The 12,106-nt window shown below is 40.7% G+C and overlaps 1 protein-coding gene across 3 annotated transcripts in view; it reads left to right on the top strand.

Annotated features, from left to right (window-relative positions):
• Window positions 1-3,689: 3,689 nt before the first annotated feature.
• CHEK1 (checkpoint kinase 1) overlaps window positions 3,690-12,106 on the top strand; it is a 53,088-nt gene continuing 44,671 nt past the window's right edge. Inside the window, exons 1-6 of one of the 3 annotated variants that reach the window (XM_025356510.1) lie at window positions 3,874-4,274; window positions 5,015-5,097; window positions 5,856-6,079; window positions 7,453-7,517; window positions 7,612-7,681; window positions 11,660-11,848. In XM_025356510.1, the coding sequence (XP_025212295.1) occupies window positions 5,033-5,097; window positions 5,856-6,079; window positions 7,453-7,517; window positions 7,612-7,681; window positions 11,660-11,848 (613 nt within the window). In that variant the 5' untranslated portion in view covers window positions 3,874-4,274; window positions 5,015-5,032. Of the gene's footprint in view, window positions 4,275-4,615; window positions 5,098-5,855; window positions 6,080-7,452; window positions 7,518-7,611; window positions 7,682-11,659; window positions 11,849-12,106 lie in introns of those variants that run through there. The other 2 variants (XM_025356511.1, XM_025356509.1) reach the window with 2 other exon arrangements.

Consider the following 12,106-nt stretch of genomic DNA (forward strand, 5'->3'; position numbering starts at 1 on the left):
GCTTCCTATCACCCAGACTGGATGCAGTGGCGTGATCTTGGCTCACTGCAGCCTCCGCCTCCCTGGTTCAAGTGATTCTCCTGCCCCAGCCTCCCGAGCAGCTGGGATTACAGGCGTGCGTCACCACGCCCGGCTAATTTTTGTATTTTTAGTAGAGACGGGGTTTCATGATGTTGGTCAGGCTGGTCTTGGACTCCTGACCCCATGATCCGCCCGCCTCAGCCTCCCAAAGTGCTGCGTGAGCCACCGCACCCGGCTGAAATTCTTCATGATGTTCCGTTTGGATTGGTTTACTCTCAAGGTTTGCTGCACACCTCTTGGGTTGATCTGTCTTTTCATTGTCACATTGTGTGTTAATCTCCTGACTTCTTTCTTGATTTATCACCTTTAAGTGCCTTCCTGAGAAAATGTGTGTGAGAGATAAATTTCTTGAGAACTTTTCGTGTCTCTTGTCATACTCCATTGATAGGTTGGCTGGGTACAGAATTCCAGACTGGGAATGATTTTTCCTTAGGACTAGGAAGGCATTGACCTATCTTTCATATGTTGAGAAATGTAATGCTGTTCCTTTTTTTTTTTTTTTAATGTATCCATTCCTTCTCACCTTCAACCCAGACCTCTTAGGATCTTCTCTTTATAATATTTTGAAATTTTCCCAATGTTGTGTCTTGAGTGGGTCACCTATTGTGCTGAGCAGTTTGGAATTTTATGTATGGAAAGTCAAGTTCCTCAGTTCTGGAAAATATTCTTGCGTTATATATGCAAGATATTAAGAGAGGAAAGAGGATGGAAATCCCAACCCTCTTTTTCTTTCTGGAAAATGGTTATTTGGATGGTGGACTTCCTGAATTTATCTCCTAATAGTCTTATATTTTACTCTTCTATTTACTCTTCTTCTCAGAGATTTCCTCAACTTTATTTTCTAATCTATCTATTTAAAATAGCTTCCTTTTTTTCTTCTATATTTTTAATGCCCAGAGGGGTTGGGTTTTTTGTCATTGTTTGACTGTTCCTTTGTTTTGATGTCTTTCCTATTAAAGACTTTCTCAAATTCTTGCTAGTCTGCTCCTCTTTAAGAGTGGGACCCTAGGCTGGGTACAGTGGATCACGCCTGTAATCCCAGCATTTTGGGAGGCCGAGGCAGGCAGATCACCTAAGGCCAGGAGTTCGGGACTAGCCCGGCAACGTGGCAAAACCCTGTCTATACTAAAAATACAAAAATTAACTGGGTATGGGGTACACACCTGTAATCCCAGCTACTGGGCATGAGAATTGCTTGAACCCAGGAGGCGGAGGTTGCAGTGAGCAGACATCATGCCACTGCACTCCAACCTGGGAGACAGCAAGACTCTGTCTCAAAAAAAAAAAAAAAAAAAAAAAAAGTGGGACCCAAAAAAGCTGATTGAAAAGTCTGTTTGTAGGGTTGATGGGGATTAATAATGTGGGTTTCAGTCTACTGTGATCTGGCTGGGCTGTTACATTGGGAAATCCATGATACTGATATTTTAGATGTTTATCTTTTACATAGGTAAGATTCCCTTGAGAAGGCTTGCACATTCTCTTACTCAAGGATGTAAGCCAGGCAGTCAGCTTTCTGGGAGTAGAGTAGGGAAAGAAGTTTTAACAGGCTCAACCTTCAGTGGATAAAACTTAAACTTAAACCCTCTGTTTTCAGTAAGGTGCCCAAGCTTTTAACTGTGCCTAATGGTCTTCAGTTCACATATTATGCATTTACCCGCTTAAATCTTATACGAGCTTTGGGGAGGGACAATTCCTTGGTTACACAGAAAGGGAAGGGTACAGGGATCTATTTGCTTTTTATGTAGCCTTTAAACCTACCCCTTTTAGTCCCATTTTTACCTCCATCTTCAGTTACCTGGTATCACCAGTTCAACTTGAGCTTTCTGAGAGTTCTGTGATGTTAATTCTGCTTTCCATTGCTAGCTTTGGGATTCATCTTCATTATCCTTCATCTAAAGGCTTTCTACTTTCCAAAATGTGACTCATACTCTGTTCTTACGGGTTCTTTTAAATATTGGTTTCCTTTACTATTAAAATATTTTAGTAAGCTTTCAGAAGAGAATAGAGGCTATTTCCATGTATTCTGTCTTTCACTGGTATTCTCCTGGAGTCTGTATATCTTATTTTTTTCAGGCTAAAAAGACTCCATCGGACACACAGGAAATTTGCAGGTCTTCCTCTTCTTCATACTCTTTGTTTTCAGCACACAGTGAAGAAACAAGAGAAAATGGGATAAATGATCTAAAAACTTGCTTTTATTTTTATACCAGGCCTTGTGGCTCACTTCTGTAATCCCAGCGACTTGGGATGCTGAGGTAGGAGGATCACTTGAGCCCAGGAGTTCCAGGCTGCAGTGAGCTAAGACTGCCCAGTTGCATTCCAGCCTGGGTGACAGAGCAAAACACCCTGTCTCCAAAAACAACAAACTGTAAAAAGATTACATAAAGCCTAATCTGTGATGTCATGATTCAAAACTATACACATAAGCATTTTGAGAGCTTTTTCCTTGATTTTTGTTCCTGATTTTGCTTCTTTAAAAGAAATGTGTGTTTTTGTTGTTGGCTGTTTGTTTAGAGGGAGTCTTGCTCTGTCGCCCAGGCTGGGGTGCAGTGACGCAGTCTCGGCTCACTGCAGCCTCAGCCTCCTGGGTAGCTGGGATTACAGGCACTCGCCATCACGCTCGGCTAATTTTTATATTTTTAGTAGAGACGGGGGTTTCACCATGGTCAGACTGGTTTTGAACTACTGACCTCAGGTGATCCACCCGCCTCAGCTTCCCAAAGTGTTGGGATTACAGGGGTGAGCCACCGGGCCCAGCCTTAAGTAACATCTTATATTTGTTTTACTTTGTTACTATTATAATAGCTAGTTATACTTAGTGTTTGTATGCGGCCCAGTCTTAAGGACTAAGAAAAAAATATATATAAAATATATAAACATAAAAAATATATATATATACGGAATCATGCTGTTGCCCAGGCTGGAGTGCAGTAGTGCTATCATAGCTCACTAACCTCTAACTCCTGGACTCCAACGATTGCTCTGCCTAGGCCTCCCAAGTAGCTAGGGCTACAGGGACACACCACCAAGCCCAACTAATTCCTAAAATTTATTTGTAGAGATGGGGTCTCCCTATGTTCCCCAGGCTGGTCCTGAACTCCCGGCCTCAAGCCGTCTCCTGCCTCGCCTTCCCAAAGTGCTGGAATTCTAGGCAGGAGCCACTGCGCCCGGCCAGTGCTGGAGAATGTAATGGAGATGATCCTGCATATCCTTGAGTTCCAGTCTAGTTTACTGTCAGAGAATACTTATTTCAATTTTTCCTATTTTGTTCTCGAGTCTCTTTCCTCAGATTTACTTTTCTATTTAAATGACGTTCGCGGCTTTTAAATTTGCATTGTAAAATTTATTTTGGCTCTCCCCGCCTGTTTTTTGCACATTAAAAATGAAAACTTTTGTAGAACTAAGCTAAGCAGATGGTCTTCCTGCAAAAAGATTGGGCTGAACTAAAGCATTGCTTTGGAGCTGGTTCACAGAAAAAAGGCAAAACTGGTTATCCCGACTTCAAGCTCCAAAATAAACTGCTTTCTTTCTCCGGGAAGTTTCCCCCGCCACACACACTTGACTGCGTGGCCAGTCCTTTCGATGCCTCTCGCTCCCAACACGGAGTTCCTCTCATTTCTTCACAGTCAGCTCTCTTGCTGCTGCTAGTTTCTCGGCTCCAGCACCACGGGTACAGCACTCTGAAGTTCACAAAGCACTCTGCAGCACTGACTGTGATCCTCACAGTCCTGTCCGGTGGCCTCCCGCAGGTAGTAGTGCAGCTTTTCAGGCCCAGAGCGGCCAGGAGCTAAGCCCGCAGACCCGCCTGGAAGCGCAGCGCGGACGGTCGCGCGACCCCGCGGCATGGAGGCCTGGGCTTCACCCAGAGACGCTCGAGCACCGCCCAGCCGAGCCTCACGCTGGATGCCACTTCATATTTGGGCCCAGAGCTCAATTCGCACCGATGCGGTCCGCCGTCCTTAAAGCTATTCAGCCAGAATCTCTCCCCAACTGTAAAGCAACTCTGGGCGGGAGCGGCAACCTCTCGGCGTCAGTCTTTTGGAGCCGCCGACAGTCAGAGGCAAGACCCGGGAACGCGCGCTGTCTTGCTTTACGGCACGGGTGCGCGAGTTTGCGGCAGCGTGACGCCAGCAAGTTTTGGCGGGAAAAGCGCTGCATTTGGATTCCTGCAGTGGTGGGCAAAGGATAGTCCGGTGAGCAGGGGCGGCCGGTAGAGTAGGAAAGGCTTCTAAAGAAGGAGTTCGGGGGTCTAGATTAGCGAGGGAGGGCACGGTGGGAGAAAGTTAGCATTGACTAGCGCAGGGGATTGGAGAGACTCCTGCGGAGGGGCGGTTTCGGAGAGTGGAGGAATGGTACCAGGAGATTCCCGTTGTAGAGAGGGGGCAGGAGGGACTAACACACTGCTAGCTAAGAACCCCAAGGAAGGGTCCCAGCCCTTCCTTCCGCCTCTCCGGGCAGTTTGGCCCCGCCCCAGCCTCTGGGACGGGTAGGGGTGTGGATGGGGATGGGAATTGGAACTGAGCAATTGGGAGGAGGCGCTGCCGCAGGCGTCTTCTGCCCGGTTCCGCTCCCTCTATCCCCTTTCTTTCTTCCCCAGACCCCCACCTGTCCCTCCTCCTTCCCCAGTCGTTCACCGGAAAGCATTTGTCTCTCACCTCTTCACCACAACGATTAATTTCCTCTGAGGCCTGAGGAGGGCAGAATTTCAACCTTCGGTGTGCGTGGAAATGGCGATTGTGATTTACACGACAAAATGGCCAAGTTTAGAATAGTTGTTCGTGGTTGAAAGACTTGGATAAATGCGGATGAGATATAAGGGGAAGGCAAGAGCTGTTATTTTTCGTGGGGAATCCTGGGGAGAGGCGAGGCGCAGTGGCTTCACAGGTGATCTTACACTCACTTTCCATCTTTTCTGGATTCCTGCCTTTTACAGCCGAGCTCCGGTGGAGTCATGGCAGTGCCCTTTGTGGAAGACTGGGACTTGGTGCAAACCCTGGGAGAAGGTGCCTATGGAGAGTAAGTTCTTTTAACCTCGCCTTCGTCTTCTGAGTGCATATTCATTGTTTTGGAGTCTCATACTCTGGTGATTTAGAGAGTAGATGTTTGAGATCCAAGATTTTTCGCAGCTGAAGTTACACAGTCTTTTTGCTAGGATTAATATTTTTTTCCTTCCCTTAAAAAAAAAAAGTTTTCTTTGTAAAGAGATGGAAGGGACACGAAGTTACTGTTTTCGTGCCCACACATTGCTTCTCAGAGTTTAAGCATCGTGATTAATGAGCAGACTCTGGAGATTGCCTGGTTTCAGATCCTTGCTCTGTCACATACTGGTCATTGTTTTGTGATCTTAGGCAAGCTTCCTAATGTCATTGTGTACCTCTCCTTCACCACCTTTAGGGTGGCAATAATAGTATCTACCCCATAGGAGCTTAGGACAGTTACACAAGCACATATAATATGGGATTAATGCTCTTAAAAGTATGTGAGTAGAACATGTATATATGTGATGTGGCTTAGAATTACCTCAGTCTATTTTATGAAGCGTTTATTAAATGACTTGTGTGACAGCATAATGACGTGTTTGGAGGGTTAGCTATTGTATTTCACATTTTAGAAAGGAGTAGTGTCTGTTGAGAACATAGCAGAAACCACTTCCTTGGTTTCTCCTTTGTGGAAAAAGTAATAAAGGTAAAATAGTTTTGGATGCGTCATGTTTAATCTTTGGAAGTTTTAGAAGAAATGGAATTCTGTAATGTTAAAACTTTTTTCCTTTTTAGAGTTCAACTTGCTGTGAATAGAGTAACTGAAGAAGCAGTCGCAGTGAAGATTGTAGATATGAAGCGTGCCGTAGACTGTCCAGAAAATATTAAGAAAGAGATCTGTATCAATAAAATGCTAAATCATGAAAATGTAGTAAAATTCTATGGTCACAGGAGAGAAGGCAACATCCAATATTTATTTCTGGAGTACTGTAGTGGAGGAGAGCTTTTTGACAGAATAGGTATGGAAGAAATTTAAGATAATTATTTTAAACAAATTTTTAAATTTGTTTTTTAAATCTTGGGCATGCTATTTGGTCGTTGTCCTTTCAAAATTGCTCATGCAACAGTGAAATTGGAATAAATTATCTTTAAAAAATTTTTCCTACTGGTATTAATACATAAAAGCATATATAGAGTCAATGAAAGAAAACTTCTTTCCCAAGTTATATAAGTGATTTTGGTTTAAGATTGGTGTCTTACAGAATTTAAGAGTGACAAAATGTAGTTTTATGGTACATCATAAATGCAGTGTATCCTAAATGCAATGTATTGCCTACACAATTTTTTCTTTGTAGACATTCTAGTTATATGAAATCATTGTATACATTTACAGATCTAAAATAGCATGCTGTTTCCTCTTGGTTCACATGAAATAATTGAGAATTTTCTAGGATTGCTTTTTGTATATTAAGTAAATTCTGTGTTTGCTATTAATACTTAAACATTCTATGTAGAATCAAAGGACCGATATTTCAGAACACTGAGAAGTACATAAAATAAATCTGGATGTAAATTTATAATTTAAAGCTATTGTATTAAAAGTTAAAAACTGATAAAGAGGTACTAGGATCTCCAGTGTGACTCGGGAGAGAGTTGAGGGTAAAAGAAATGGAGTTAATGAGAGAGATCAAAATATAAAAAGATAACTGATAAAAGAATTTTCATAATGAAACTGTGTTTCATGAAGGACCTCACAGGCATTCGTGGTTTTGTACTGTGAGACTATATGAAGTTTAAATCTGAGCCAGGTGTGGTGGTACATGCCTGTAATCCTAGCTACTCAGGAGGCAGGAGAATTGCTTGAGCTCAGGAGTTCCAGGTTACAGTGAGTTATGATCTCACGCCAGGGTACTCCAGCCTGGGTGAAAGAGCAAGACCCTATCTCTAAAAAAAGTTAAATAATGAAAGAAGTATAATCTCTAAAATATTTAGTGAAATTGGCTTAGATTTGCCCAGACTTCCCCTTTGGCATTATATTTCAGGAATGAGAAAAATAATTAGCATAGCATTTAGAAGAAATAGGGGAGAATTTGAAGGTTACTGAATCAGGGTTAGTATAAGAGGAAGCAGGGGCTTTCAAGGCATGGCTTACATTCTTGATTTGGATATGGATTTTTCTCTCTATAATTTTTCTGTAATACTACTTTTGCCATCTAACAGAGGTAAATGTGAGTTAAGCCCTCTATGTGTTAGTGGACTCCTGAATCTTTTGTTGGCATTTGCTTCTGTTTGCCTAAGTACATTTGTAAATGTCTAAGCTTCAAATTAAGAAGCTATGTGGTTGCTACCTGATTATATTTAGTCAATAAACTTACTTTCATACTTGTTTTAGAGCCAGACATAGGCATGCCTGAACAAGATGCTCAGAGGTTCTTCCATCAACTCATGGCAGGAGTGGTAGGTATAGTTGTCCATGTCCCTTTTATTTAAAATTAGTATGAATACATTACATTACCAAATTCTAGTGTGTTTCCCTCTGCATCCCTCTTAGGTTTATCTGCATGGTATTGGAATAACTCACAGGGATATTAAACCAGAAAATCTTCTGTTGGATGAAAGGGGTAAGTTTAGCATTTTATCACTGGTACCTAAGTTATTTTAACATAGCCATACAAGGCAAAATCAAGTCTTTTGCATTATTGGAATTTCCAGACAAAATCTGAAAAATCAAGGAAATTTTGGAGACTTAGTATATTTGGAAATCACAAGTCTCATTATGCAATACAATTGCGGATCAGGTAGAGAAACCTGACCTAGGTGCAAGCCTAGCTCACTATATGTATAAGAATAATCTTTTTTTTTTTTTTTTTTTTTTTGATACAGGATCTCACTCTGTCGCCCAGTCTGGAGTATACTGTATTATCAGGGCTTACTGCAGCCTTGACCTCCTAGGCTCAAGCAATCCTACCACCTCAGCTTCCCGAGTAGCTAGGACCAGCTACAGGCAGGTGTCACCATGCCTGACTAATGTTTAATTTTTTGTAGAGATGGAGTTTCCTTGTGTTGCTCAGGCTGGTCTTGAACTCCTGGACTCAAGCAGTTTACCGGCCTTAGCCTCCCAAAGTGTTGGGATTATAGACATGAGCCACCATGCCTGGCCAAGAATAGTTTAAAATAATTCTTTAATGCATTAATAAAGGGAAGTTCCTGTAGAATACCCTGGACCTTAGTCTTGTCCTGTTCACTCTTTTTTTATGTATGACTTGGATAAATAGATAAGAAATTTAGTTATATTTTCTGGATGTCATCAAATTGAGAAGGATGGATAGCGAAAGCTTTAGCTTATAGGGTCAGAATCGAAAAGAAATATCAGCTGTATGAGGCAGTTGTTGTCTGGTTTGATGTTTTATTCTTAGTATTAGAATAGTGCTTAACAAATGGTTGGCTTTCTTTTTTTGAAACAGAGTCTTGCTCTGTTGCCCAGGCTGGAGTGCAGAGACATGATCTCGGCTCACTGTAACCGCTGCCTCCCCGGTTCAGGTGATTCTCATGACTTAGGCCCCTGAGTAGCTGGGATTACAAGCCTGAGCCACCACACCTGGCTAATTTTTATATTTTTAGTAGAGACGGGGTTTTGTCATGTTGGCCAGGCTGGTCTCGAGATCCTGGCCTCAAGTGATCCGCCTCCCTTGGCCTCCCAGAGTTCTGGGATTATAGGTGTGAGCCACCGCACCCAACCTATACATGCTATTTTCTTACCTGCATATGGATTTTACTTTTTACCCCTTTACTTTGAGTTTCTATAACATAAAAATCTTTATTTAAAACTTAAAAAATTCAGATACACAAAAATTCTTATGTATAATATTATAATGAAATGTAAATAGATATGTATCAATCCACCTGGTTTAAAAAGACAACATTATTTGTATATAAGGATGCTCACAGTGGCAATGTTTTTAATATAGCAGAAAACTAAATAACCCAAATGCCTATCAACAATAAATTATGAAATGGATGCCTTATATCTACAAGCAGTGACATGGATGAATTTCAGGTATATAATGATGTAGAGCAAAAAGAGACAGTTGCAAAAGAATTCATATGGTCTGATTCTATTTATACACAGTTCAAAAATATGTAAAACCTAGTATATTGTTTGAGGATGTTTTGTTTTGTTTTTTTGGAGATGGAGTCTCGCTCTGTCGCCCAGGCTGGAGTGCAGTGGCGCAGTCTCGGCTCACTGCAAGCTCCGCCTCCCGGATTCACGCCCTTCTCCCGCCTCAGCCTCCCGAGTAGCTGGGACTACAGGTGCCCGCCACCACACCCAGCTAATTTTTTGTATTTTTAGTAGAGACAGGGTTTCACCCTGTTAGCCAGGATGGTCTCAATCTCCTAACCTCGTGATCCGCCCACCACGGCCTCCCAAAGTGCTGGGATTACAGGCGTGAGCCACCGCGCCCGGCCTATTGTTTGAGGATGTAACCATGGAGGAAGAAAACACGCAGAAAAGCAAGGGTGTTGTAATAAAACCAAATTCAGAATAGTGGTTACCTCTAAGAAGGTAAGGGAGGGAATGTATGTAAGGAAGTATTTACAGATTTCAAAGGAAATAGAACATTGTTTTCTAAAGTGAGTGGGTGTTTATTACATTGTTATTCCTTATATCTTGTATTAGTATACAAGATATAATTCTTTGTTTCTATTTAATATTTAGGAGTCTTTTAAAAAAAGAAATAAAATGTTACCAGTATTTAACACCCTCCTGTTTATTTCATCACAAATATATTCTTCCTTTCTTTTTCTAAGAGCTAAACATATTCCTAAATTTAAATTTTATTATGTGCAATTCTGTAACATAGCTCAGTATTATGTTGCAGACATAACAAAACGAAGTCAAAAGAATATTTTAGTTATCCATTAGTATTTTAAGTGATTACTACTTATAAGTAATTTGGAACTCAATCTTGGTGGTTTGTCCAGATAGTGTCATATTTAGCTATTAAAAAGATAACTGGATGCAGTTGCTCATGCCGGTAATCCCAACACTTTGGGAGGCTGGCGTGGGAAGATTACTTGATCCTAGGAGTTTGAGACCAGCCTGGACAACGTAGACCCTGTCTTTATGAAAAATTTTTTAAAAAATTAGGCATGGTGGTGTACACCTGGAGTCCTAGCTACTGGGGAGGCTGTAGCAGGAGGATTGATCGCTTCAACCTAGGAGGGCAAGGCTGCAGTAAGCTGTGATCACGCTGCTACACTCTAGTCTGAACAGCAGAGTGAGACCCATTCTCAACCAAAAAAAAAAAAAAAAAAAAAAAGGATAGTCACAGTAGCTACCTCCTCAGTCAGATAGAGGTAAACATTTCATTGGTTTACATATTGTGTGAATGTACTTGATTTTTAAAGAATCAGTCCCCTATTTTGAGACATTTAAGTTGCTTCTAACTTAAAAAATAAAATAGGACAGTGATGACTTTTATCAATTTGTGTAAAGGGCCAATATAAAAATTGGGTCATGCTATAATATTTTTTATGCCGTTAGCCTTTTTGTCCCACTTATGCACGATTTCATGTCAGTATGTATAGATATACCTTGTTGATTTTTTTCAAAACCTACCTCCACATTTTCCATTGTGCAAACGTATTGTAAGATTTAATCATTTATTGATGGACATTTATTTACAAATAATATTGCTATGGATATTCTTATGTTTGTGAATTTACGGGATTATTTCTATGGATATAGAAGTGGGAATTGCTAGTTCAAAGAGTGAATGTTTCACATTTTAGTATGTTTTGCCAGATTGCCCTCGGATAATAGAAGGCCTTTTCTAACTCTTAAGACCGGGTTAGATTCCTTTGCTCTAAGATCTTGTAGTGCTCTATATTTTTATAACCTTCATAACAGTTTTCTATTGTCTTCACTGATTTATCTGCTACCTGCATTGGCTGGCATAGTGTCTGTCACTAAGTTATAGTAGATCTTCACTAAATATAAGTTAAGTCCTGCCTGCAGTTTTTGTGTGTTGAAGATGGGAAGTTAGGGTGTATGTTTGATCTTCTGAATTTTTTTTTGTACAGAATTTTTCCTCTTTTTCTCAGACTCCGTACTTTGAAAAAGAAAAAAATTATTGTGGTTTGTTAAATTTTGGTTTGTCTTCACATATTTTCTTCTGCCAGCTGGGTTTGCTTGCTGCTGAGAAAGTTGTGCCTAAGTATTACTGATGTTTCCTTCCTGCCTTCCACCCTACCTGATGAAGGGCCTTGCTTTGCTTTCAGCTCAGGTTTAGAGTGCTCCTTTCCAGAAGGGCAGCACCTTCTGACTCCAACCTCTTGCTTTAATCTGGTCCAGACTGCTTTGCATGTTGGTTATACTTCTTTTAAGTTAATAGAAGAGATGAGGCCTTTTTCTACTTTTAGCATAGATGATGATGTATATTTTTTTAAATTTGGTCTATTTTGCTTATTTTAAGAGAAGTTCTACAAACCTTAAGTAACACCAGTGATTTTTTTTTTTCAATAAAACTTAATTCCTGTAAGTTTATCTATTTGCAAAACATTTTTATTCAGTGCCGTCTTTTTTTCTTTTGGTTTAGATAACCTCAAAATCTCAGACTTTGGCTTGGCAACAGTATTTCGGTATAATAATCGTGAGCGTTTGTTGAACAAGATGTGTGGTACTTTACCATATGTTGCTCCAGAACTTCTGAAGAGAAGAGAATTTCATGCAGAACCGGTTGATGTTTGGTCTTGTGGAATAGTACTTACTGCAATGCTCGCTGGAGGTAAGAGCTCTTTAATCATGGTAAAATTCCTATAAAAAGTCAGATTAGTTATACTGAAATAAATGAAATAAACCAAGGAATTCATATTTATATAATAGTTTTTGTTTTCTTTTTAAGAGACAGGGTCTCATTCTGCTGTCCAAACTGGAGTATAGTGAGCTATTATAGCTCACTGCAGCCTCAGACTTCTAGGCTCAAGCAATCCTCTGGCCTCACTCTTCCAAGTAGCTAGGACCAGTGGTGCTTGCCACAAGACAT

Source organism: Theropithecus gelada, chromosome 14, assembly GCF_003255815.1.
Source record: "Theropithecus gelada isolate Dixy chromosome 14, Tgel_1.0, whole genome shotgun sequence".
Classification (NCBI taxonomy): Eukaryota; Metazoa; Chordata; class Mammalia; order Primates; family Cercopithecidae; genus Theropithecus; species Theropithecus gelada.